We start from the raw sequence: 27,814 nt of genomic DNA on the forward strand, positions 1-27,814 counted from the left end.
AGCAGCTAGCCTGTCAGTTTTGCTGTCATTGTACCCAGGGCTTCACAATACCATGCATCAGCCAAGGCATTCAAACCACAGTTACCCAAAATAGTGCCTGCAGAGGAACATAACTAGACCCAGAACATCCCCGCCTTCAGCACAAGGGCAGGAGAAACATCTGTGCAAAAGCAGCTTCTTTGCTGATGCTTTCATTGTTTGTAAAGTTTTACAGGTACCAACTGCTGCCACTCAGGGGCTATGATGGATTTAGAGGCAGTGACATATGGTGAATGGCAAGAGTCAATGATTAAGGCCAAATCTACACTTGGAGCTGGGCTGTGCTTCCCTCTTTCACATACTCATGCTAGCTCTCATTGAGCCAGCACACTAAAAATAGTACTCTAGTTGTGGTAGCATGGCCACCTCATATATGTACCCACAGGGTCCAGGTGGGTTTGCTCTCGGGACAGTTCATCTGTGCCACCATTTGCCATGGCCCATGCTATGACGGCTACACTACTACTTTTAGCATGCTAGAGAGCTAGTGTGAGCATGTCTACATGATCTGGGAATCACATCCACACCTAGCTCCAAGTGTGGATGTAGCCTAAAAGAAATGGTTACAGGCATGCTTGCTCTGTATATATGTAAATAACTAGGAATAGATAAAGTGTCAGTAGATGGCACTCAAGAATATGTAGGATATTTTCTGGGTTTTGTAGGACCAATAAAACTTGTTGTGCACAGAAAATGGTTTCCTCTGTCTGCCCTTTGCATCAAGATCTTAACCAAAATACTCAAGATGTGTTTCTCTATTGAGCTGTAAGCTGCCCTGCATTTCTGACATACAGGCTGTGCTGTTGGTTTCCTCCAGTGTGCTATAGTTCTAAATGGGTTTTACACATGCTCACACATATCTACCCAGCATACACACAGGAGAACAAAATGACTTTTTCTCTAGTTCATTTTGCATTTGGAAGATGCCAAAGCCCTTTAAGCAGCAGTGACGTGGAGACCAGTGCAGGCAAATGTCCCAACTTTTCCACACTAAGCAATAGCTCACACACAGCCTAGGATATTAGAACCTATTCCACTGAAGGAGGAAATACAGACCTGGACCCTGGAGTTAAAGATGGCTCTTTCTAAAAAAGTACCTCCACTGCTAATTTTGTAAAGCATAAATTCTCTGTCCTGTGGTTGTAGTGCTATACAACATAGCCCAATAAATCTATATAAGTCAATGCGGAGATTGTCCCTACCTGTGTGAAACCTTTTACACACATGACTTTGGGGAACATGTACAACAACTCCATTGCGCATGGAATCAGAAGTCTCTATTTTTGGGTGTTTTACATGCATGATTTTACAAATTACACCAATGTAACAGAATGACTTGCCTCTACTAGCACAGGGCTTCTCAACCCTTTTCTTTCTCAGGCCCCCCCCCCAATATACTATAAAAACCCCAGGGCGGGTTGAGGGCAGCTGCGAGGCTCCTGGCTTCAGCCATTGGGTATATGTGTCTGAGGTCCCAGGGTCCCGGACTTCAGCCACTGGGTGGAGGGGGTCTCGAGGCTTCAGCTGTGGAGGGGGCTCTGAGTGGGGAGGGCTTTGAGATCTAGGCTTTAGCCCTGGGGGGGAACTCTGGGACTGGGGGGTTCAGCTCTGGGACTTTGGGTTGAAGCCCTGCAACTATGGATTCAGCCAGGCGGGAAGCACCGAGGCCCTGGGTTTGAGCTGTGCAGCATCGACTTTAGTCCCAGGGGAGCCCCAAGATTTGTCGGCCTCACCCTGCCTGAAGGTTGGAGACCCTAGACTACTTGCTTGCTGGGCTCACCCTACCTGAGGGTCTGAGATGCCAAACTGCTTGCCTGCCTCGCCCTGCCTGAGGGCCAGAGGCCATAGACTACTTGTCGGCTCACCCTGCCTGAGGGCCGGGGCTGAGACTCGTGCCCAGACGCTAACACATTCCCCTTTTAGGAAGGTGCAGTGGCCTTCCTCGGAGCCTGGGCCCGAGGAAGGGCCACAACGAAAGGCTGGAAAGGACCACCGGCCTACAGGTATGTAGTATACCAGGGAAAAGAGAACTATGATTGTGCTTGCTTGAATCGGTGAATAGTTGTGCTCCTGTGTTCTGCAAAAGCTCCCATGTTGATACTGCAATGTAAGCCCAGGTTTTGAAGCCAGGCTCAAGCCTAGCCCCCATTCTGTCTACACACAAATCACACTAACCCAGGGTTCAGAGCCAGGGTCTCAGGACACCACAAGTCAAGCCAGGACCGAGGTTCAAGCCCTATTGCTTTTCAGTGTAGATGCACCCCACTGGAGTCGTGTTCTGAAAGGCCCACAAGAGTATTTCGCAATCCTACGGGCTGACTTTCCTGGTCCTTTGGACGTCAAGTTTGGTGGCCAGTCAAGTTTTCCCACACTGCACCACGAATAAAGGGCTAGAGCAGCCACATTTTGGGAGGGTGCAAGGAAATCTGCGGGATGGGTCTTTGGACTCAGGCCAGCATAATCAGTGTTGATACTGGAGCCCCAGGTTGGGACCAGGGTTCAATAATTCCTAACCTAGGGCTACAAATGAGTGGAGATGCTCAATTCCTAGGTTAACAAATCCAGGGTCTATTAACTCAAATTCTACAAACCCAGGGCTTACATTTTCAATGGGAAATTTTGAAATGAAAGAAAATTTTGCTTCATTTTGTTTTCAGCTGCATTTATCAGGATACAGTTTCCAAAATTGAAACATTTTGATATTTACTTTTTGTTTTTTATTGTTTTTTCTTCATTTTGTATTACTTTCTCCATTAGAAAAAGATGGGAAAGATTTTTTAAAAGTGTGCTGAAAGTGTAAGGAAAAACATTTTCTCACACATTTGAAAACATTTTTTCACCTAAAGAAGTATGCAAATAGTTTTTTAAAAGTGAAAGTGATACTTTTTTCTCACCTTTAAAACATTTTTGTACTTTTTTCTACACTTTTTCCCCTCCCCCTTCCCTACCTTTTAATAGTAGAGAAAAAGAGGGAATATGGAAAAAGGGGGGGGGGGGGGACTGGAAAACTAAATTGTATCAACATTTTTTGTTTTGTTTCATTTCTAAATTTCTCAGAAAAAGTAAAAAACAATTCCAGGAATTTTTTTTGCCAGCTTCATTGTGTTCTCTTGAAGCACTATGCTTCTTTTGATGAGATTACAAATTTGGTTGATAAAAGTAAGTGTTGACATAACATACTTACACTTCTGTAATGCATTTGATTTGGAAACACATGACATAGAGATTAGAGTATCACTGTGGTCTCTTCTGGCCTTGGAATCTATGCATCGACGAAAACCCCACTGCATCAGTGTTGCGGGGAAGTGTGAAACAGACATGCCCAGCAACAGTATTACGAAGGTGTCTGACCACCTTCTCAATATTGCACCAAAAGGGCTTGTGTGTAGTCTCGTCTGAAAACTAAGTTCAAGCTGATGGTCTTGGTTCTTGCAAGATGTTTATATGGGAAATAGCTGAAGAGATGTATACAACATAGAATATTAGGCTTTACACCTGTTGAAATGAAACTTGTCACCTGAGGTGAGGTGGGTCTCAGGGCTCACTCAAGCAACACTGAGAAAAATGAACCTCTATGGACAGCCCTGTATTTACTGTCTGTATCAAGTGCAGGCCTGAGGATTTACAAAGACAAAAGAAACCACAGAAAAGTCTCTGAACAGGGGACTCCTTCCAATAACAGACAATAGTCTGTAACTGTATAAGAAGAAAGGATACAAGATTTTCTCTATTCCAGAGGAGACATGCTGCCAGTGGAGGTATCTGTTGAAAGGTGGATCCCAGCTTTCTGCTCTGGAAAAGCACTGTAAGAACTAACCATTGGGTGAGAAATACTATACTGGACTAGAAAGTAACTTGTTAATAAGTATAGGCTATCGATTGTGTTTTGTTTTTCCTTTACTTGTAAACTTATGTTTCCAAACCCATGTACTTGCTTTTATTTGAATCTGTATCTCAAATTCTGTTAAATAAACTTCCATCTGGTTTTACTACAGACATGTCTGTGTTCCTTGTGCTAAGGAAAGCACTGAACTGTGGAGAAACTACTGAACTGGTGTGCCCTGCTTCCACGGAGGTGGTGGATTGAAGTACAGGGAGGGTGTACTGAAGATAAGGGACTGTGCACTTGAGTGTAACAAAGTGGGGTGTGTAAACTGTTAGCTTGCAGAAGGAAAGAGCTGGATTTGAGGAGTCTGGAGGGGAGCACTTACATTGCCAGCAGATGGTAGTTGGGGAGGGTCACCCCTTGTGCAGACAAGGCTCTCTTACACTGCAAGAAGATGGTAGCAATTCACCCCGGACACCTGGATAACCTTGAAAAGTGTCAGAATTCCCCCCATGCCAATATCCAACAGGAAACAAGTTACCTTCCCTGTGTATGCAAATGCCTGTGAAGAGGAGAGGAGACCACTTCCTTTCTAGGGGAGGGACAAGACCTACTGACCTGAATGGAAATTCTGAGTTCTGAAGCCCAGGCCAGAGAAATAAGCTCTTTGCCTATCCTTACTAAGGAACCAGCAGCAGCACAGAGCGTAGTGATAGCAGTGTCTCTAGTCAAAAATAGGGACATTGCGGCAGATGCAGTGCACTGCCCAAGCTATGACACCCACCCACAGATGGGAAATGCCCAAGTGCACAGCAACTACTCAGGAGATGACGATGGTAACTACAGCCAGGAAGGAGAGGGGAACTTCTGTGACTACCTGATGGTCTGTGAAAATCCTGAGGTGGATGGGAAAAGAAATTCTGCTCACCTTGACTCAGTCTGTGGTGAACAAAAGACAGCCCCAGTGGGATGATGGATCAACTCCCCAGGCCTTATCCCCACAGAAGCTCTGAGACCCCAACCTCTGAGGCTCAGGCTCTGAACCTGGTGAGGAGGGAGGGTGTCAGAGCTGAGCTCCAGTCCAGGTGGCAATTTCTACACTGATATTTTTAGTGCCACGGTATAAGATCACAAGCCCAAGTCTGTAGACGTGGACTCTGAGATTCACTGCGTAGTGCCCGTGTAGATGTACCAATAGTGACATGAATGGGATCTACGAGTGACCAGCACATCTCATGAGCTGATTGATGACAGCACAGTCTTTAGTTAATATTTCAGTTTGACACGTGTGCTACGAGTGCTGAGGATTGTCATTCCACAACATGTTCTTCTGCCCAATATCCACATAGCAGAGCACAGGGCCCCTCCTCAAGGAGACTGCAAAGAGCTGCTGGGGACAGGGGCTAGTGAAAGGGATGCTGGGGAAGGGGAAAGTGGCTATTTACAGCTATAATTGTGTGAGAAAAATATAGATCCAAGATCCCAATAAGCTTAGAATCAAAGGCCCGAATCCATCTCTGGAGTAACTCCACTGAAATTAATGCAGTTGTACCAGGGAACTACATCTTCAGTGATGATTGCACATTCCCTTGTGGAAAAAAAAAACCCAAGATCCTGATAGAGCTCTAAGAATATGAGAGAAATCCCAGTGACAACTCTCATTGTAACACAAATCTGATAAGAATGGGAGATCCATGCCAGATACGTGAGAGACCCAGCTAATCTCTTGCAGAAGCAGATGTTCTATGATTACAATTCCTTCCATAATGCTCACATGCACAGAGGTAATGGCATCATCAGGAGAGATGAGTCCATAAGGACCCTGAGGATGTTAAGATATTAATGGATACAGCTGTGTCAGTGACAAGGCATAAGGCCATCAGGCCTTCATTGGTTTGTAACGTCATCTTTACTGAGAGCAGTTTAGGGTTCTCCTTATAATATTTCTGACAGATGGTTAAATCAGTAATTAGATGGAGGGGTGGAGAGAGGCAGAATGCCCTGAAGTAGCTAAGCAGGGGTTTCCTCCATTAGAAAGGGAAATAAATAGTATCAGTTTCCCTTGTAGGGATCCTCAAGGAAAAATTAGCTGAACCTTCTTCTTTGGTTTTTATACAGAGTCCCTGTTGTGCAACCCCTCTAGCAGCTCCTATTTCTAGTCATATAGGCCCAAATTTCCCTTCTCAAATGAGGGATGAGACAGCTCCCAACACAGGGAAACTTCGGGCTCTAGTGTGAAGGGGTATATGTATTGTGGTGTGGTGCTTGATGGGGCATCTGCCAAGCACCCCTGGGTCTGGCACGTCCCTCAGCAGTCAGCCCTCACCGTAGCTTATAACCTTGGCTGGGGCCCGTGGGTCTTCACCCCTTCTCTGGGGAGAGCTTTGGCCATCCCAGCTGCAACCAGTGGGGGGGTGTCCAAGCCCACCCTCTTCTTTGGACACCAGCCCAGGGACCCTGATGGCAGCAGCCTCCTGCTACAGTCTTTTCCCTGGGCTGCTTCACAACGCTGCCCTTCCTGGGCTTTAGTAGCCACCTTCCTGGTAGTGGTCTCATTAGCCTAAAGTTACCCCTTCCTAGCTGGCTGGGAACAGGGCCATGACCAATCTGAGGCTTACATATCTGCCTTCGGTGACTCTCTCATAGCCATTTGGCCATACCTTATCACAGTATATTCAGGATACCAGGGGTATAACCCCCTACTTGAGTGCCACAGAGCACAGCTTGACAGAGGGTGGAGATAGCAGTGGAGTCAGCTACTTGACCGGTGAGGGGGAAGTTGCTATGGTCATCCTGAACTTCTCACCGCAAAAAGATGATGAGCAGTATGGAAGCTACTTCAAGCTGGACTAGTATCCACATAGCAACCTCTGTGCCTTTCCATCACATAGTGGTGAGGATTCCTCTCCTACCAGTGCTTGGGGCAAATGCTGGAGGCAGGATTCTGAAATAATCGTTCACTCTGGCCATTATAGCTTTAAGAACTCCCAGCCTAGTCATGGACTGATCACTCATCATTCCCAAAGTAGAGTCACAGCTCTGGCCTGGCAGATAGTGCCTGCTGCGGCTGTGCCATTCTCCCAAGGAGAATGCATGCAATGTCCCTGGAAAAATCTATCATTAATATGGAAAACCTGGCCAATGTCCACAGCAGGTAAATGCCTATAACAGGCATGAATTTCTGGAATGCAGGGGGCTGATACAAAGAAAAGCATAGGGCTTTTACACATACGTGGATCCAGAAAGGTACTGGAGGAAGATTTTCCAAGGCACAAATGGAAAGTAGGTGCTAAATTCCTGTTGAAAGTCAGTGGGACCTGGAGGCTTAACTGCCTATGGAAATCTTCCCTTCAGGTCTGAAGATTTTCTCTGCATTTGTTGAACCCCTTCCCATCCCCAGTGCAAATGCTGCACAAAGAAAGATCTGACCAGGGCAGCTGGACAATGGCCTTCAGGCTCTATATTAAGGATGAACATTTTTTTATCTAAACCCTTTTGTCTAGTAAATGTTATTTTGAGAGAATGTACCGGCTCCTCTTATTTTATTGAGACACCATCCTCTGTGATGTGCATCAGCCATGGCTAATACTGACCTCCACCTGGTATAACACCCATTCCAAAAGTCCACAAGCTTACATGTAAATTTTCATGATGGGTGAAATGTACAAAGTCAGAATCACTGGGATGGAAGAAGCTCTTTGCTTTGAGTTGGGCTGAAAATCTAAGGAAATTAGCTTCCTCACAGGATTTCACATTAGAGCTGATTGAAATTTTTCAAATTTTTCAAAAATTTGATATCCCCCCACACACACCTCTATTTCCAGACCTGCTGTGGTCCCAGCCACAGGAAGGCAAAGGCAAAATTAATTAAAATGAGCTGCAGAGGAAACTTTTTTGGGATTTATGCCTCTCCCCATTCCTTCCTCTTACCACCTTCATTATGATTTATGCAGAAGGCCTGAAAGATTTTAGTTAAGGGCCAGACTCTTACCCCCTAGGAGATGCTGACTAAGATGCTGATTCCTGCATCACATGTTCAATGGGACTATTATACAGTAAGACCCCGGAACTCCACGTGAGAAGGAAAATCACAATGTGGTCTTTAATGTTTTTCTTGTTCCTGCTTATTTGTTAATCCAGAGACCTTCCGTGAGTTAATTCCTGTTTGCACTAGAGCAGATCTTTTAGAAAAACACCCAGTCTTAATTTCAAATTGACAGTAATAGAGAATTCACCATTGTTCCAATTGTTAATTACCCTCACTGTTGAAAAATTGTGTCTTATTTCCAGTCTAAATCTGTTTAGCTTCAACTTCCATGTTATACCTTTCTTTGCCAGACTACAAGGCCTCTAGTATCAAATTTCTGTTAACCATCTAAATACTTATGGATTGTGATGAAGTCACCCCTTAACCTTCTCTTTGTTAAGCTAAATTGATTTAGCTCGTTTGAGTCTATCACTATAGGGCATGTTTCCAATCTTTTAATCATTTTTATGGTTCTTCTCTGAAACCTCTGAAACTTTTTAAGATCATTGGACTAAACACAGGATTCCAGCAGCAGTCACACCAAGTACAGAGGAAAATAACCTCGCTATTCCTACTTGAGATTCCCCGTTTATTCATCCAAGAAATGTAGTAACCCTCTTGGCCATAACATCATACTGGGAGCTCATGTGCAGCTGATAATCCTTCGTGACCCACTAGGCTTTATCAGAGTCACTGCTCCACCAGGATAGAGTCCCCCATCACATAAGTATGGCTTACATTCTTTAGACTCATAGACTTTAAGGCAAGAAGGGACCATCATGACCATTTAGTTTGACCTCCTGCACATCACAGGCCACAGAAACTCACCCACCCACTCCTGCAATAGGTCCATAATGTCTGGCTGAGTTACTGAAGACCTCAAATCTTGATGTAAAGTCTTCAAGTTACAGAGACCTCATCGATGCTAAGGTCAGAAGGAACCAATATGATCATCAAGTCTGACCTCCTGTACAACGCAGGCCAGAGAACCTCACCCACCCACTCTGGTAATAAACCTCTAACCTATGACTGAGTTATTAAAGTCCTCAAATCATTGTTTAAAGACTTTAAGGTACAGAGACTCCATCAGCAAGTGAGCCGTTCCCCATGCTACAGAGGAAGGTGAAAAAACGCCAGAGCTTTTGCCAATCTGCCCTGGGGGAAAATTCCTTCCTGACCCCAAATATGGCGGTCAGTTAAACCCTGAGCATGTGGGCAAAACTCACCACCCAGACACCCAAGAAAGAATTCTCTGTAATAACTCAGAATCCACCCCATCTAACATCCCATCACAGGCCATTGGCATACCTACCACCAGTAGTCAAATATCAGCCAATTGCTAAACTAGGTTGTCCCGTCATATCATCCCCTCCATAAATTTATCAGACTCTGTTTTGAAGCCAGCTAGGTTTTTTGCCCCCACTGCTCCCCTTGAAGGCTATTTCAGATCCTCACTCCTCTGATGGTCAGAAACCTGAGTCTAATTTCAAGTCTAAACTTCCTGATGGTCAGTTTATATCCATTAGTTCTTGTGACCACATTGGTGCTGAACTTAAATAATTTCTCTCCCTCCCTGGTATTTATAGAGAGCAATCATATCTCCTCTCAACCTTCTTTTGGTTAGGCTAAACAAACCAAGCTCTTTGAGTCTCCTCTCATAAGGCAGGTTTTCTATTCCGCGGATCATCCTAGTAGCCCTTCTCTGCACCTGTTCCAGTTTGAATTATCTTTCTTAAACATGGGGGACCAAAACTGCACACAATATTCCAGATGAGGTCTCACTAGGCCTTGTATAATAGTACTAACACCTCCCTAGCACTACTGGAATTACCTCGTCTGATACACTCAAGGACCGCATTAGCTTTTTTCAAAGCCACATCACATTGGCAGCTCATAGTCATCTTGTGATCAACCAAGACGCCCAGGTCCTTCTCCTCCTCTGTCACTTCCTACTGAAGCATCCCCAGCTTATAGCAGAAATTCTTATTATTATAGTTATTAGTCCCTAATTGCATGACCTTGCATTTTCCACTATTAAATTTCATCCTATTTTTATTACTCGAATCTACAAGGTCATCCAGATCTTCCTGTATGATATTCTGCTCCTTCTCTGTATTGGTAATACCTCCCAACTTTGTGTCAGCCGCATACTTTATTAGCACATTCGCACTTTTTGTGCAAAGATCAGTAATAAAAAGCTTAAATAAGATTGATCCCAAAACCGATCCCTGAGGAACTCCACTAGTAACCTCTCTCTTCAGCCTGACAGTTCACCTTTCAGTATGACCCGCTGTAGTCTCCCCTTTAACCAGTTCTTTATCCACCTTTCAATTTTCATATTAATCCCCATTTTTTCCAATTTAATTTATAAACTCCCCATGAAGAACTGTATCAAATGCCTTACTGAAATCTAGATAAATTAGATCCAGTGCATTCCCTTTGTCTAAAAAATCTGTTACCTTCTCAAAAAGGAGATCAGGTTGGTCTGGCATGATCTACGTTTTGTAAAGCCATGTTGTATTTCATCCCAATTACCGCTAACCTCAATATCCTTAACTACTTTCTCTTTCAAAATTTTTTCCAAGACCTCGCATACTACAAAGGTCAAACTAATAGGCCTGTAGTTATCCAGATCACTTTTTTACCTTTTCTTAAAAATAGGAACTATGTTAGCAATTCTCCAGTCATACGGCACAGCCCCATGAGTTTACAGATTCATTAAAACTCCTTGCTAATGGGCTTGCTATTTCATGTGCTAGTTCCTTTAATATTCTTGGATGGAGATTAGCCAGCCCCCCCTCAATTTAGTCCCATTAAACTGTTCAAGTTTGGCTTCTACCTCAGATGTGGTAACTTCCATATCCTCATTCCCATTAACCACCTTACTACTATCCCCAAGCTCATCATTAGCCTAATTAAAAATTGAGGCAAAGTATTTGTTTAGATATTCAGCCATGCCTAGATTATCTTTAACCTCCATCCCATCTTCAGTGCTTAGTGATCCCACATCTTCTTTCTTGGTTTTCTTCCTATGTATATGGCTATAGAACCTTTTACTATTGGTTTTAATTCCCTTTGCAAGGTCCAACTCTACTTGGCTTTTGGACTTTCTCACTTTATCTCTACATGTTCTGACCTCCAAGAGGTAGCTTTCCTTGCTGATCCCTCCCATCTTCCACTCCTTGTAAGCTTTCTGTTTTCTCTTAATCACCTGTCCGAGATGCTTACTCATCCAGCTTGGTTTACAATTCTTGACTACTAATTTTTTCCCCTTTCTTGGGATACCAGTTTCAAATAGTTCCTGCAACTTTGACTTGAAGTAATTCCAAGCCTCTTCCACCTTTAGATCCATGAATTTTTCAGTCCTGTCCACTTCCCCAACTAATTCCCTACTTTTTTTTAAGTTAGCCCTTTTGAAGTCAAAGACCCTAGTCACAGATCTATTTTTGTTTATCCTTCCATTTAGTTTGAACTGAATTAGCTCATGGTCACTCGAACCAAGGGAACCAAGAGAATCTAAAGAAACTCTAGTTCAAAGAAACATGTGACCCATGCCCCACACTGCAGAAGAAGGTGAAAACCTCCACAGTCTCTGCCAACCTGAGAGAATATTCCTTCTCGACCCCAAATATGGTGATCAGTTAGACTCTGAACATGTGGGCAAGACCCATCAGCCAGACACCTGGGAACAAATTCTCTGTAGTAACTCAGAGCCCTCCCCATCACCTGTTGCTGGGGATATGTGCTAATAGCAGTCATGGACGGGCCATGTGCCATTGTAAACAACCTCATCATACCATTCTCACCATAAATTTATCAAGCTCAGTCTTAAAACAGGTTAATTGTTTTTGCCCTGTGATGATTCAGTCGGGGGGAGGGGGAAGGGAAGGAGGGAGGAAGTCCAGACTAGTGAGAGGTTGTTTCACCAATTGCTCTACAACCCTGGATGCCTTGTAATATTTTGCCACTGTACCTCTCTGCCTGGGATGCTTACAATCAGTAACAAGCATGCAGATCACGCCCTGAGTGTCTATATGCTAGATAGCTCTGGTTCAGCAACTCTGACACCAGCAAACTGTTTACAACCCCACAGCCCCACTCTGGCTTCCATCAACCAACAGAGTGACCCCAACGCACTCCCAGTCCTAAATTTTCCCAAAACTGTGTGCTCTGCAATGGTCAGCCCCCTCCCGGACTGTTCAAAGAAACAATGAGGTTCATTTGTTCCTCTAAAGACATAAAACTCACCAGCTTGCCACATTAACTGGAGTTTAATTCAAACACAGCACTGAGGTTTAGATTAATAGTAAAACAAATTTATTAACAATAGGACATAGTTTAAATGAATAAAAGAATAAAGTTAGAAAGGGTTACAAAGCACATAAAAGTGAAAAAACACATCTAAAAGGTTCAAGCTGGGTTTTCACCTATATTCAGTTTCCAGAGACTTCAAATCCTTGGTTGAAGGACTTATATCTTTCTCAGCTTGCAAGAGCTCTGATCGCTTGTGTCTGTCTAGTGATGGATACCAGAGATGGCTTCTGACTTTGCTTACTTTCCAAAGTTCAAAGACTTTGTTTCAGGGGGCAGGATGATCTCATGCTGTTTTTCCCTTCCTGAGGGCTTCCCATTTCCCTGAATGATTTCTAGGTAAATGGAGCTTCCATTATTTCTGGTCATACCTTGCTTAATTTCATTGGAGACAGGAGATAGCTGCCTTTTCTCCTGTCTGGAGGAGAACCTGTTTGTCCCTTTGTTTGGGCACAGGCTGTAAAGCATAATATCATTAAGTAGTCATAATTCCTTACACAGTGTTAATACATATATTTTATGATGATATTAATCACCAGTGTGTCATAAGCTTTCATAAAAGACCTCACTATATTTTTATAATACAGTAATATTGTATACAATCAGCTGATTCAATTGCTTATCACTTGAGGGTCAGTCCCCTCCCACTCACCGTCTTTATAGACCAATAAATCTTTGAAATGGATGCTTCTGAGGGTTACCCTCTAAGTAAAGTTTATTCACGCTGTGAAGAAACTGACATGGAGGTAGGTAGTGAAGGAAGCTCCCTGTTCTTTCTTTCCCCACTCATGTTTGCTGAAAAGCAAATTGTTCTGTTTCCTGCCATCTCCTTCCCCTGCTGCCTTGATGGTCCTGTTTACGATGTATATGTAAATTGAGGTAAACACTTATTCCTTTGCTTAAGATAGACCTGTTTAACAATTCCCCATGACATACCTGGGTTACACATACTTTAGTCATAATTCCAGCATATATTCATAACTGTTAATACACATCATGGGCATACATCATGCAAGAACATTAATGATCAGTGATGATTATTATTAATGATTAATTAATGTTGATGAATATTAATGATCATTAGTTTTCAGATGATATCTTGCATGGCATATTTTGTACAAAGATTATTACAATAGTGTGTAGGATATGAATATATCTCCTGCATAAACTTATCAAGCTCAGTTTTAAAACAAGTTTGGTTTTTTGCCTCCACTACTCCTCTTGGAGGGCCGTTCCAGAACTTCACTCTTCTGATGGTTAGAAACCTTTGTCTAAGTTCAAGCCTCAACTTATTGATGGCCAGTTTATATCCATTTGCTCTTATGCCAGCACTGGCCTTTAACTTAAATAACTTCCCTCCCTTCCTGGTGTTTATCCCTCTGACGTATTTACAGAGAACAATCATATCTCACCTCAGCCTTTACTTTGTTAGGCTAAACAAGCCAAGCTCCTTAAGTCTCCTCTCATAAGGTTGGTTCTCCATTCCTGAGATCATCCTAGTAGCCCTTCTCTGAACCTGTCTGAATTCATCTTTCTTAAATATGGGAGACCAGAATCACACACAGTATTCCAGGTGAGGTTTCACCAGTGCCTTGTATAATGGTAATAGCACTTCACTATCTCTACTGGAAATACCTCGCCTGATGCATCCTAGGATTGCATTAGCCTTTTTCATATCACACTGTCACATATCCCATAATCATCTTGTGATAGACCAATACACCCAGGCCTTTCTCTTCCTCTGTTGCTTCCAACTGATACGTCCCCAGATTACAGCAAAAACATTTGTTGTTAGTTCCTAAGTGCATGACCTTGCAATTTGCACTATTAAATTTCCTTCCATTTCAATTACTCCAATGTTCAAGGTTGTCCAAATCTTCTTGTATGATATTCTGATCCTTCTTTCTGTATTGGCTTTGTGTCATCCACACATTTTATTAGCCCACTCACACATTTTGTGCCTAGATCATTAATGAAATGTTAAATAAAACTGATTCCAAGACTGATGTTTTAGGAACTCCAGTAGTAATCTTCCTCCAGCCTGATAATTCACTTTTCAGCATGAACCGTCATAATATCCCCTTTAATGAGTTACTTGCCCACCTTTCAATTCTCATAGAATCATAGACCCATAGAACCATAGGGTTAGATGGGGCCGCAATTGTCATCTAGTCTAAACCCCTGCCAAGATGCAAGATTTGTTGTTTCTAAACCATCCCAGACAGATAGCTATCCAACCTCTTTTTGAAAACTTCCAGTGAAAGAAGCTTCCATGACTTCCCATAGCAGTTTTTTCCATTGTCCTACTGTTCTTATAGTTAGGAACTTTTTCCTGAGATTTACTCTAAATCTGCTAGGCTGTAGTTTGAACCCATTGCCTCTTGTCCTGCATTCTGTGGCAAGAAAGAACTATTTTTCTCCATGTTTTTTATGGCAGCCTTTCAAGAATTTGAAGACCACTATCATGTCCTCCTTAATTTCCTTGTTTCCAGACTAAACATACCCAGTTCCTTTTGCTCATATGGCTTGCCTTGCAACCCTTTGATCATCTTTGTCGCTCTCATCTAGATCCTTTCCAATTTCTCTACAGCCTTTCTATACACTGGTGACCAAAATTGGACACAGTACTCCAGCTGAAGTCTAACCAGTGCCGAGTAGAGCGGTAGTATCACCTCCCATGACGTGCATGCTATGCCCCTGTTAATGCCTCCCAAAAACTGCATTTGCTTTTTTGCAACAGCATTGCATTGTTGACTCATATTAATCATCATTTTCTCAAATTTAACTAATAATTTCCCATGTAAAACTGTATCAAATACTTTACTGAAATCCAGGCAGATGAGCTCTATTGCATTTCCTTTGTCTAGAAAATCAGTTATTTTCTCAAAGAAAAAGATCAGGTTGATCTGACATAATCTACCTATTGTAAAAACTGTATTGTTTTTTATCCCAATTACTGTTTACCTCTATGTCCTTAACTACTCAACCTTTCAAAATTTGTTCTAAAACCTTTCATACAACTGAGGTCAAACTAACAGGCCTGTGGTTTCCCAGATCGTTTTTTCCCTTTCTTAAATATAGGTACTATATTGCAATTCTCTGGTCATGACCCCTGAGTTTATGGATTCAATAAAAATCCTTGTTATTGGGCCAGTTCCTTTAATATTCTTGAATGGAGATTATCCGGGCTCCCCAGTTTGGTTCCTTTAAACTGTTTGAGTTTGGCTTCCACCTTTCATATGTAATTTCTACTTCCATATCCTTGTCCTGTTAGCCACCTGGCCACTGCCACCCAAGCTCCTCATTACCCTTATTCAAAACTAAGGCAAAATATTTGTTTAGGTCCCTTTGCCCTCTCCCAAGATGGCCCTCATGGCCTTGAGGACACAGTGGAAGTCCCCCCAGCACTGCAGGGTGAGCTGCACCTTGTTCCTGGCACCATGCGTGTCCTGGAGAAAGAAGCATAGCTCATCCTGCAGTGCAGAGGAGTGGTCATCCTCTGGCTGGCCCCTGCAGAGGCCTTGTGGCTCACTGAGATGGGCTGGGAGAGGGGAACACAAAAGCTGGCTCCCCGGAGCTGTCAAAGGGAAAGGAGACAACCCCGGAGGCAGCAGCAGTGCAGGAGGCAGAGGGAGGAGGGAAGCTTTCTTCCCATCCTCCGACTTCAGAGGTACAGAGACCAGGGAGGGGAAGCCCCACTCAAGCAGGGCAGGGGTGGGGAACTTCTCAGGCACCAAGGCCTAAGGAAAAAGGCCCTGCCCAGGGGAGAGAGAGCTGTGAACCCAAGAAGCTGAAAAGGATGGGCCTGGGTTCCCTCCACCTCCTGCCCTCACTGGGCACTACTGGAGTGGCCAACGCCCCGAACCAGGAGTGAAAGATGGCATCTGGACCCATCAAAAGCATGGGACCCATGACGGCAAAGCCGGAAATTTGCTACACTAGGGCAGCTGTGTTTGTGTGTGTAGCTAGGGAAGCAAGTTGTGCGTATATTTAGTAAACACAATCATTTGGAACCAAACTCTGCCTGTGTGTTTTTTTGTGTAAAGAGTAAAACATGCTATTATGAGACAGCCTATTCTGTCTCAGAGGGGGAGCCTCCCAGCACACACCTTTCTGTCTGTGTTCACCTTCCTTCAGACATTGTCTGTGACAGGCAGGATCAGGATTAGCCTCCAGGAGCAATGATGGGAATTTTGGACAACTGAGGGAGCTGTTGCCTGACTCGTAACTCCCTGCATTCCTTCCCTAGAAATGGTCCTGGTTTTGGTGATAGGAAGTCAGAGACATAAAGAAAATTTCCAGAGAAAATTGTGGGGTCATCACATTGCACAAAATCTTATTTTGTAAACTATTCAGCTCTTCCCTTCCCCTCTCTTGCTGGTTCAAAAAGCTCCACTCCAGTATGATGATGATCTCTGCAGTCCCGTCCTTTGGATAGAAATGGGCAAAAGCAACAATAGGCAGCAATGTCAATCTGCAGTTAAATACACCTGGGGGAGCTGGACTGACCCTATATTATCTATAACGTCCTCCAATGTCTATGAGACCCCTGCCCCCCGAGTTAGCCCTCCTTACCCACCAGCTGACCCAGTTTTCTCCAAAATCTGCTCTGTTGAGCCCTAGTGTTTCTTGTGGTAATCATTCCCCAGACATTCATAGTAAACCATTTCTTCTCTCCATACTAGCACAGCTAAACTTCAGGTCACTAAAAGCCTCCCCTGCTTCTCAGTCTGTCTCCCTTTGATTCTATCTCTCACATTCAAAATAGGTCACATACAAAATAGGTCAAATTCAGAAAAGGCCAGATTGGAAAATCCCTGTGAGTCTGTTCAAGGCAGGTAATAGAAGTGATATACATGTCGGCAGGAAAAGGCTGGTATGTCCAGTCAACTCATCCTCCCTTGAACTTCTGTCTCTTAAACTCAGATCTGGTAAACTGTGGAGCTTAGTATTCTTTCTGTCAGAAGTGATTCTGGGGTTTCCATTGCTGGTGCATTTCTTTTTGGGGTCCTTTAAAACATTGCAGCTGGGATTGCACCTTGTCAATACTAATGAGAAAGATTTCTCCACAGAGCCCTGCTCAGGGTCACACTCTGTGCTGTATTGCATTTTATTTGTTTTTCTTTTCTCAGCTTCTGAGAAGGTAAGAATCCTTCCTGCCCTGCTGAAAATCGAGAGTCTGTTCAGTTGCACAGGGGTACTTGTTTAGCAAGCCAATGGAGTGACTCCAAATTTATAGAGGTGTAACTGAGAGCAGAAACTTGCCCACTGCATCTCACAGGGACACTTTACTCTTTCACATATATCCAAAGTTCAGCACAAGCCCAGGCAGTGCTCGGAGTTTTTCACAAGCTTAGCAACAATAGCATTTGCCCTTCCTCCACACATCTGTGCTGTAAGTTGCCTCTCCAGGCTGAGATAAATAGGAGAGGAGCCCAGGACCAACCCATACTGGGGGAAAATACCTACCACATTCACAGTTATTTCACTGCAGGCAGAAACACAGTCACATTTGCAGAAGATCCAGTGACTAACAGGACAATAGGCAGCCTACTCACCCTGATTTAGTCCTTGCATCCAGGGGAATTAAAGCCCTTGCTGAGGAAGTCTCATTGTTCAAGTTGTTTCTTAAGGGAGGCAGTTGCTTTCTTTATATCACAAGATTCACTGAGGTTCTGTAAGAGAGAGAGAGAGGGAGGAAGGCAGAAGGGGAGGGACTGAGAGAAGGGCCCAGAGGCCGTATAGAATGACAATGGAAGGAAATGCTTTATCAAACCTTGAAAGCCTGGCCAACCGGGCCCTGGGAACAGGGGTGGGGGGGAAGGCTTGCAGAAGACAAGTTAGCTAAATTGTTCTGGGTGCCTCTTTTGGCCACACATAGCTCTGCTCCCCACTGACCCTCATATCACACGCACAATGCAGCATGAGGGAAACTGTCAGATGAAAAGCTCTTTTTTGATTAAGCAAAGAGAAGTTTTGGTGTTTAAAAAATCCCCCAAAAAGGAATCGTAATCTAAAGTGCTTCCACCCCCCCACTCCTGACTCCAGCCTTCCAAGTTTCTATGAGTCAAATGTTAGCAATGTGTTACCGAAATGTTACCAATCTGGTATTCAGCATCTGAGAGAGTTTAGCTAATAAAATTTGTGTTTGTTGGCTGGGGAAAAGTTGTCATCAGATAGAATTTTTTCTCTCTCTCTCCGGGGGGGGGGGGGGGGGGGGGGAGAGAGAGAGAGAGTCCAATATTTTCTTTGAGTAGGGTTAACTAATGTGTAACGCTGACATTATACTGATATGGCGTTAACCCAGCATTCTCTTCATGAAACTCAAGGGGTGGTCACATTATTTATTGTCAGAGAGGAAAAAAGGGATATTATCCTCATTTTACAGATAGGGGAAACTGAGGCCCAGAGAGATCAAGTGACTTGCCCAAGATTATACAGGAAATCCAGAGCTCATTCATGTTTGAACTCAGAGCTTGTGAGACCCAGGCATAGGTGCTGGAACTAGGGGTGTTGGGGGTGCTGCCTCACCCTCTGGCTTGAAGGGTTTCCATTATATACAGGGTTTCAGTGGCTCTCAGCATCAAACTGTACAAAATGTTCCAGCACTCCTGGACCTGGGCCTTCATTCACATAACAGAAAGGCATCCAGTCAGTATATAAAACCATCAGGAGATGGAGTATCCATCACTTTCCTTAATAGGTTGTTCCAATGGTTAATCCCCCCCTCTGTTAAAAGAATTGTGCCTTACTTCTAATTTGAATTTGCCTGGGGGATGGCACATCAGACAGTTGTGGTGCCATCATGACTCTCTCCTTGAGTATGAGAACAAATCAGGTTCAGGCTGCTGGGACAGGCAAGCAACAGAAAACAATACCAACCTCTGTGCATGCAACAGAGCTAATAGGGACATGTCCTGTGCAATTTCAGCAGGATAGCACGGTCTACTGCAATGTGATGCCTTGGGGTGAATAGGATTCGAACACACCCATTACAAAAAGCAAGGGCAATCTAATAATATACAAAGAGATCATAAAGCAACATTAGGAAAATGTGAGCTCATAGTAAATTTAACTCATAGTAACTTAAAAAGTAACACACTGTCAACTAAAGATTGTGATGGTGGATAGTAAACATCACATATCCCTCTTGGGGAATACAGCCATACAAACCATGGATCTGATCAAGGTGCAGCACAATAATTTTGTAGTGCAGTGCAAGAAGTGGAAGGAAGAGTCCCATGGACAGTGGGAAGTGACAATTTTAAAAGCATATGGGGATATTTTCAAAGGAGAAAGGTGCCTTGAAAGAAAGCTGTGAATGGAAGCAGACCCCCACAGTGGAACCAGTATGCTTACCAGGAAGAAAAATTCCAGTAGCACTACCTAATCCAGCATGTAAAGAGCTCAAAAGTCTTCAGAGCAGAGCTATGATAGCACCTGCAGAATGGTGGTAGTAAGGAAGCCATCAGACAAATTACATATCTGCATAGACCCAAAGCCACCAAATGAGCATGGAAAATATGTTGCTATTCACTGTCCACAACTGATGACAGCTTGCCAGAAATGTCCAAAACCAGAATATTATTTATCGTCTGTGATGTGAGGAATGGGTTTTGGCACATAAGCCTACGTAAAGAGTTCAGCATGCTGACAACTTTTGCAATACCATTTCATATGTCATCCCATGCTGATGGGCATAAGCCAAGCATCAGACATGTTCCAGAGAGGATTCCCCCAAGTTCTTAAAGGAAATACTTGCAGATGACATCCCCATTATAGGTGAAGGGAGCAATGATACAGACAGTGAATGAGACCATGACAGATAACTACAAGATTTTCCACAGCGAAGCAGGGACAAGAACACAAAACTCAACCCATGAGTTGATATATATTGCACATCTGCTCACAACAGAGGGCCTGAATGCAGGTCCCAATGAAATCAAGGCAGTCAGAGACATACCATCTCCAGTGGATGTGAAAGGGCTATAGGACTGATACATTTTCTGTCCACGTTCTGTCCACACTTAGCTACAGCAGCGAAATCCATACGTCAGCTCACAACACAGATGTTTAGTGGGACTGGCCAAGTTACCAACAGCAAGTACTGGATATGATGAAACAAATGATAATGGGTGCGCCTGTCCTGAAGTACTACCACCCAGGAGAGCCAGTGTGATGCAGTGAAGAAAAGATTGTGTGTGGCTCTTTTGCAGGAGCAGCTGATTGCTTATGACAGCAGAGCCCTTTCAGAGACTGAACAGGAGTATGAGCAAATAGAAAGTTTGGTTGTAGTATTTGGAGTGGAGTGATTTCATCAGTACATCTATGGCTATGCAGTGTAACTGCAATCAGACTACAAACCCATAGAGAAAATTATGCAAAGGCCCTTTTTAGTGCTAAAAAAAATTGCAGTCCATGTTGATACACCTCAAATACTATTAGATAGAAATCAGATATTGTCCAGGACAATTACTGGTGTTTGCCAGTACCCTGAGCAGGTCATATATATCCATCTAACTGTCTTAGATGAGCTTGAGAGTGTCCTTGCTGTCCAGGAATGAATGCACAACTCTGCTTCTTGATAAAAAGGTGTGACATCTGCCTGTCGTGTGTTAACTGCCAGAAGAAAGAGCCTCTTATCACATGAGCTGTCCATCCAACCATTGGAAAAGGTAGGAGTGGACTTATTTACGTAAAAAAAAAGAAAAAGCAATATTTGATTATAGTGAACTGCTATTTAAACTTCTGGGAGCTTGATGCCCTGCCTCTACCTGATTAAAGAAGCAAATCAGTGATTGCCAAACTGCAGGCCCACACTTTGTGAAATATATCATTCCAAATACTGTATTCACCAGCAACAGACCCCCATTTGCCTTGGAAGAATTCAAGGAATTTCCACACATGTGGGAGTTTGACCACCTCACCGATTCCTCAACCACAGAGTGATGATAAGGCAGAATTAGCTATGAAAACAGCTAAGAGACTGTTACATGAGGCGGTTTCTTCTGGTTCAGACCCTGAGTTAGCATTTTTGGAACACAGGAATACTCCATCACAGTGCTGCCAAAACAGTTGAATGCAAACACTGGTGGAATAAAGGACCAAAACCCTGCTACCAATGAGGGGAGACCTGTTGCAGCTTGAAGAAGATTCTGCTGAGAGATGGCCAACAATCTTTTCTAGCTTTTTAGTTACCTTATCTTTTCTTGTTGCACACGTGATTACTCTACAATTTCTTACACATGCTGGCAATGTACTTTGCTGTACATCACAATGACATAACTAGGTACCATGTCACTGGGAACACATGAGGTGTGTGGGGTTTTCCAGACTCTCCCATCTATCCTTACCAGGCTCTGAGGATGAGTGACATGTTCTTTTATGATGTAACCTGCCATGGTAGGTCCAACATACCTATGGACTGGACATTATACACTCTTAATGACTCATTTAGTCCTGTGGCCACTGGAACTGATAATACCATAGGAAGGATGCCTGTTTCCTCATGCTTGCTCCTTTCCTAAAGCTTGATCTACACTAGGAGCTTCTGTTGGTATAAACACATTGCTCAGAGATGAGGAAAATCCATGCCCCTGAGTGACATAGTTATAGTGACCTAACCCCCAGTATAGATAACACTATTACAATGGGAGGCCTTCCCCTGTCGACGTAGCTACTGCCTCTCGGGGAGGTGGAGTACCTATGTTGACTGGAGAAGCTCTCCCATCAGCATTAGTAGAGTCTTCTCTAAGGCCTTGTCTACACTAGCACTTACACCAGCAAAATTTTTGCTGCTCAGGGGTGTGAAAAAAACCACACCCCTGAGCAATGTAAGTTTTGCCGGCATAAGCGCTTGTGTGGACAGCGCTATATCGGTGGGAGACACTCTACCAACATAGCCGACATAGCTACCACTGCTCATTAAGGTGGTTTTATTATGTTGGCAGGAGAGCTTGCTGAAATTTTGCTCTACTGTTGCTATCATTTACATATAAAAGCATACATATTTTGCATGACAAAACTGCTGTGGCGATGTAAAATTAGTTAAATCTGTTACTACATGTGTCATTTGGTACTGTACATTATTATACATAACATGATGCTCATGATTTATCACTAGTCCATTGTCAGGTCCTGCTTCTATTTCTGGGCATGGTTTATCATTTTGTTTCAATTCTGGATGAGGAGGCATCATTACTCCAGTATATTCAGGATTGGTAGTGGTGCTCTGCCAGTCCTTAATAACTTTCAGAGAGAAGGTCAAAGTCTTAGTCACTTTCCTGGCGTGGTAAGTGGACTCATGGGCAGCAGTTCAGTGATCTGCTAAAATAACTGTAATATTTCCCGCATGTGTTAACTGTGTGCTATGAAGAGTTAAGTTAGCCATTATCATTCCATTTAAAAACACCACACCCTCAAGGTCCCCCAGTCCAAGTGCCTGCTTCTCAGAGTTACTCGTGCTACAGGATCCTCCACCCTGGCTGTGGTCCACTCTTTCCAGAACACTGTATATGGTGCCCCGAGACAGTTTGAAACCACATTGGGGTTCTGGAAGGACGTTTTCAGCAAATGGGAGGAGACGGTTCAAAAAGATGTGAGCAAGGATCTTCCCAGCAATGGAGAGGAGGGCAATACCTCAGTAATTCTCACACATTGACTTGTCCCCTTTCTTTAAAATGGTCACAATATTGGCATTCTTTAGATTGGGTGGAATTTCCTCATTAACCTAAATTCTAACAAGAAGTTGATTAAGTTTTTGCACAAGTGCTGTTCCACTGGTTTTGAAGACCTCCCTGGGGATGCCATCTGGGCCAGGTACCTTTTGGTTTCTAATCTGAGTGGTGGCTCGCCAAACTTCGTCAGAAGTTGGGAGGTCAGCAAGAGGTTCTATTACTGGATGCTGTGGAACAGACTCGATGGTGGCAGCTGAGACTTCAGATTTGCAATTCAATAGAGTCTTGAAATGCTCCTTCCAACATTGCTTGAGGGCTACATTGTCCTTAAGAAGGGTAGAGCTATCCTGGGATTGCAGAGGGATTATGCCATTTGAACTTGGCCCGTAGATAGCTTTCATTGCTCACAAAAAGCTTCTCATGTCATGTTGATCAGTGAAACTCTGGATCTCCATGGCCTTTGCTTGCCACCACTGATTCTTGATGTCACACAGCCTCCTTTGAATTACAGCTTTAAGACAATGATAATCTTTTGTTTCTGCTGATTAGAGAGTTCATTTTGCCAAGTGCAAAATGTGCTTCTCTTATGAACAAGTGCTAGAATTTCCTCGTTGTTCTCATCAAACCAATCAAACCACATCAAATCATATCAAACCAATCCTGATTCACATGCCTTGTGAATAATGGTCTTGAACGCCTCTCAATGTGTTTGGATGTCATTGATGTCGTCAGGTAGGTCAGATAGCCTCTCAGTGAGGCATTGCTAAAAAGTGTCACAACTAGCATGATTCTGAAGTGCCTTAATGTTAAATCTCTTCCACATTCCTTTAGGTTGTTTACAGCATTGTGGTGCAGTCGGAATATTCATGACTGATCTGACTAAACAATGGTCTGTCCAGCAGTCATCCATACCTCTCATGGTTTATGTAATATGGAGATCAGTATGATTATGAGCTCTGATGATGATATAGTCAAGAAGATGCCAGTGTTTGGAATGTGGGTATTTCCAAGAGGTCTTATATTTGTTCCTCTGTCTAAAGATGTCTTATCTGTGCATTTATTTACCTAACTAAGGCCTTTGATACCGTCGGCTGTGAAGCATTATGGAAGGTGCTGTTTAGCTGCAGTAATTCATTGAAGTTCATTCATGTTCTCAGGCTACTTCATGATGCGATGACCACCACCATCCTCTGCAACAGGTTGGAGATGGACCTGTTCACCATCTGTACTGATGTTAAGCAGGCTGTGTTATTTCCATTTCCTTTTTTCCATCTATTTTGCTATAATCTTGATTCTTACTTGTGACCACCTTTCTTCTGGAATTGGGATTGAGTATCATATGGACAGCCAGTTCTCCAATCTGCAGCATCTTCATTCTAAAACTAAAGTCACCAGGACTCTTATAACCAACCTTCAATATGCTGATGATTATGCTATCCTTGTGACACTGAGGCTGACTTGCAATCCACCCTATATCTTTTCTCAGATGCCTATTATAGCCGGGGACTTTCCCTCAACATTGGGAAGACTAAGGTGCTCCACCAGCTTGCCACAGCACAAATTGTCCCCCTTCTCCCACAAACTGTTGGTGGTGGTGAACCTCTGGAAAACATTGAGCATTGCCCTTACCTTGGTAGCACCTCTCCCAGGCAGCCAGTCTTGATATGAAGATCAAACATAGGATCTGTTGTACCAGAGTAGCCTTTGGAAAGTTGCTTTGTTGTGTCTTTATTGACAGAGATCTGTGGATGGAAACTAAGATCTTGGTCTACAATGCAGCAGTCATTCCCACTCTTCTTTATGGGTGTAACACATGGATGACAAATCAAAACCATCTTAAACATCTGGAGTGGTACCAACAGTGCTGCCTTCGGAAGATGCTCCATATCAGATGGGCAGACTGTTGCACCATTGCCAATATTCTTTCTGCAGCTAACATCATCAGTGTTGAAGTGAAGATTATGAAACCTCAGCTTCTCTGGGCTGGCCATTATGTGCAGATGGCTGATATTCATCTTCCAGAATAAAGCCTCTTTTCTCAACTTAGTCATGCTAACAGAATCCATGGGGGACAAAGGAAACACTACAAGGACACCCCAAAAGTATATCTTCAGAAGGGATGCATTGACACCACGAATTGGGAAGAACTGGCTGGCAATAGGCAACAATGGTGTCACATCATACATCAAGCCTCAGTCTGAATTGAAGAGAATCACCTTGCTCAAGAGACTGAGAAATGGCAGAGGAAGGAAAGTGTACAGCATCTCGGTCACCTGTTGTGGTCTCCAAGCAACACTTGTTAAATACGTGGAAAAACCTGTAGAACTTGAATTGGATTCCTCAGTTATCTTAAGTCTCATCAATGACTTCACCCTGCCAGACATCCTCCTTGTATTGAGGGATAGCTGCCACCAGAACATTGTAGGCTTTCCTGCATGATTACCTGGGAACCATAAGGGTAGGGAGGCATTCTCCCCTGTAGCTGGGAGGTGTGGCCTCCCTCAAAGATTGACAGCGAGGGAGAGCCAAACCCTCCCTGGGGGTTGGAACCAGGAGTACACCACCTGACCTGAAGCAGGTAGGCGGGGCTAGGAGTATAAAACCCAGGCCTGCCCACTCAGTCAGAACCCAGAGGCTGAGGGAGAAGGACACCTCTCCCTTGGTGCCTGAGCCTAGAGCTGACCTGACCACTCCACAAAAGAGAGACTGCTGGAACTACTCACTGCGTGGGGCCCTGCGGACCTGGAGGATCTGCCTGAACCTGGCAAGCCGGAGGAGACCCCCGAATCTTGCGATCCAGAGGAGAGGCTGCCGGAGCTGTCCACTGCCTGGGGCCCTGAGGACCTGGAGGAGCTATCCGAGCTGCCAAACACCTGTGAGCCGGAGGGGACCCCAGGACCTTGTGACCTAGAGGAGCTGCCCTTCGCAAACGACTCCAAACAGTTCCTGGACCTGCCGTCAAGCGACGAGGCTGAGGGCTTCTGGAGCTTCCCTCAGGCAGAGCACCCTGAGGAACCGGGGTATGGCTCAGGAGACCAGGTACTCTAGGGAGAGGGTGGGAGGAAGTAGCCCAGGGGAGCTGACTACAGTCCGGCTGAGTTTGTGCTCGCTCTGAGACAGCATGTTTTGGCTGGACCCCCGCTGACCCAGTGATGGGACACCCCATCACTGCCAAGGTCCTGGGCTAGGATGCAGTGGAGACGGGTGGGCCTGTGTCCCCCTCCCCCCTTCCTACCCTGACCTAGGGGTGATCGCCTGCTGAGGGCCAAAGCCTGTTCCCTGCTGCCTGCCCCGTCCTGTCTAAGGGCTGGGTGTGGAACTAGCTGGTCACCCTGCTGAGGGTTAGAGACTGCTTCCCTTCTGCCTGCCATGCCCTGCCTAAGGGCTGGGGCTTTGGACTATTTCCTTGCTCCTCTGGGGGCTAGAGACTGTTTCCCCCCACTGCCAGTTTGCCCTCCTGGAGGGCTAGGCCTGAGACTATTTCTTCACCCCTCTGGGGGCAAGAGACTGTTTCCCCCCATTTCCTGCTAGGGGCTATGCCTGAAACTATTGCCTCACCCTGCTGAGGGCTGAAGGCTGTTTCCCGCTGCCTGCCTGTCCTGCTGAGGGCCAGGCCATAGACTGTTTGCTCGCCCTGTGAGGGCTGGAAATTGTTCCCTTGGTGACACCTGCCCTGCCTAAGGGTCAGGGCTTCAGAACTGCCTACTTGCCCTATGCAGGGCTCAAGACTGTTCCCCTTTGCCGGCCCACCCTGCCTAAGGGGTGGGGCCCTGAATGGCATGCTTTCCCAATTAAAGGGCTAGAGTGTACTACTCCTAAGGGGCGGGACCTGAAACCAAGGCTCATCTTGCTAAGGGCCGGAGACGGCCCCTTTATTTTGGACTCCCCACAGGGAGCAGGTGCCGGGTGGTGTGGCCTCCCTCGGAGACTGACAGCGAGGGGGAGCCACCAGTGCTGCCCACAAACAGTAGAACCTTTATATCTCTCTTGTGCACTGTCACCATCTTGTTCCTCTGCTGTATCCAGAATTCCTTGGACCCCAACACAATGCATTTTATCCCTCCCACAGTGATCAACACCTGAAAAAGAAAACAATCATTCTCACTTCCCTCTTTTTACATCAGTAGATTCCCCTCTGTGCTTTCCTCTGTATGGTTTCAGCAGCATAGCATGCAACCATTGATTCACCACCCCTTTTTCATTTTTTACCTGAACCAGATATACTTATAGACTAGCCTTGTCCATTACGTAGTAGGGATCCTCCCTGCTTGCTTTTGGAAAGGGCTTTTTATCTGAGACATACAGCACAAGTACCTGATCTCTCACTTCATACTACTTGCCAGAAACTTGGCCATCAAAATATATTTTTCATTGGGTCTTCCCTAAATTAAGTAGCTCACATTTCTAAACTGCAATATTTTTATATTTCAGCTTTGAATACATTTTTCAAAAGTGAGTATATTTTTCTTTGGTCTGACCTCTGTTAATTGCTGTATTTTAGCAATGTTCTATTTTACTGCCACATTGATTTCTTTATTCTTTTCTAAATCTCAGCCAAATTAGATATCAGTACCTCTGCCACTACTCTTAAACAGTTCTTCTGACAGGCAGTGTTAGCTACTGTGTTATGCATTTTTTTTTCTTCTTCAGCATCCTAGGCATTTCCTCCCCCACCCTTTTTCCCCCCAAATCATTAATATTCTCTTTAACACTTACACTTTTTAACACTTTGACACTTGCACTATCCTGACTGTTTAGTCCCTTCCAAGCTCTGCAGTGTTCTTACAGTCTGTGCAAAACTGCTTTTAACTTCATTCCTTTTCCTTAAATCACTCAGCTTCAATTGTTCATTGTGAAATAGAACATTTCCCAAAGCCTCACTAGGTATTACATTTTTTGATTTTTACTCAGTGTGCCAGTTTTCAGCCAATGTAT

At 44.2% G+C, this 27,814-nt stretch overlaps 1 protein-coding gene across 1 annotated transcript in view; it reads right to left on the minus strand.

Moving 5' to 3' along the window:
• Window positions 1–27,814, minus strand: part of HDAC7 (histone deacetylase 7) — a 235,609-nt gene that overhangs the window by 184,562 nt on the left and 23,233 nt on the right. The window contains exon 3 of the mRNA XM_067544580.1: window positions 17,762–17,878. Coding sequence (XP_067400681.1) covers window positions 17,762–17,780 — 19 coding nt within the window. The 5' untranslated portion in view covers window positions 17,781–17,878. The remainder of the gene's footprint in view (window positions 1–17,761; window positions 17,879–27,814) is intronic.

Source organism: Emydura macquarii, unplaced genomic scaffold (assembly GCF_026122565.2).
Source record: "Emydura macquarii macquarii isolate MOO-44397 ecotype Brisbane River unplaced genomic scaffold, CSIRO-AGI_Emac_v2 contig_1002, whole genome shotgun sequence".
Taxonomy (NCBI): domain Eukaryota; kingdom Metazoa; phylum Chordata; order Testudines; family Chelidae; genus Emydura; species Emydura macquarii.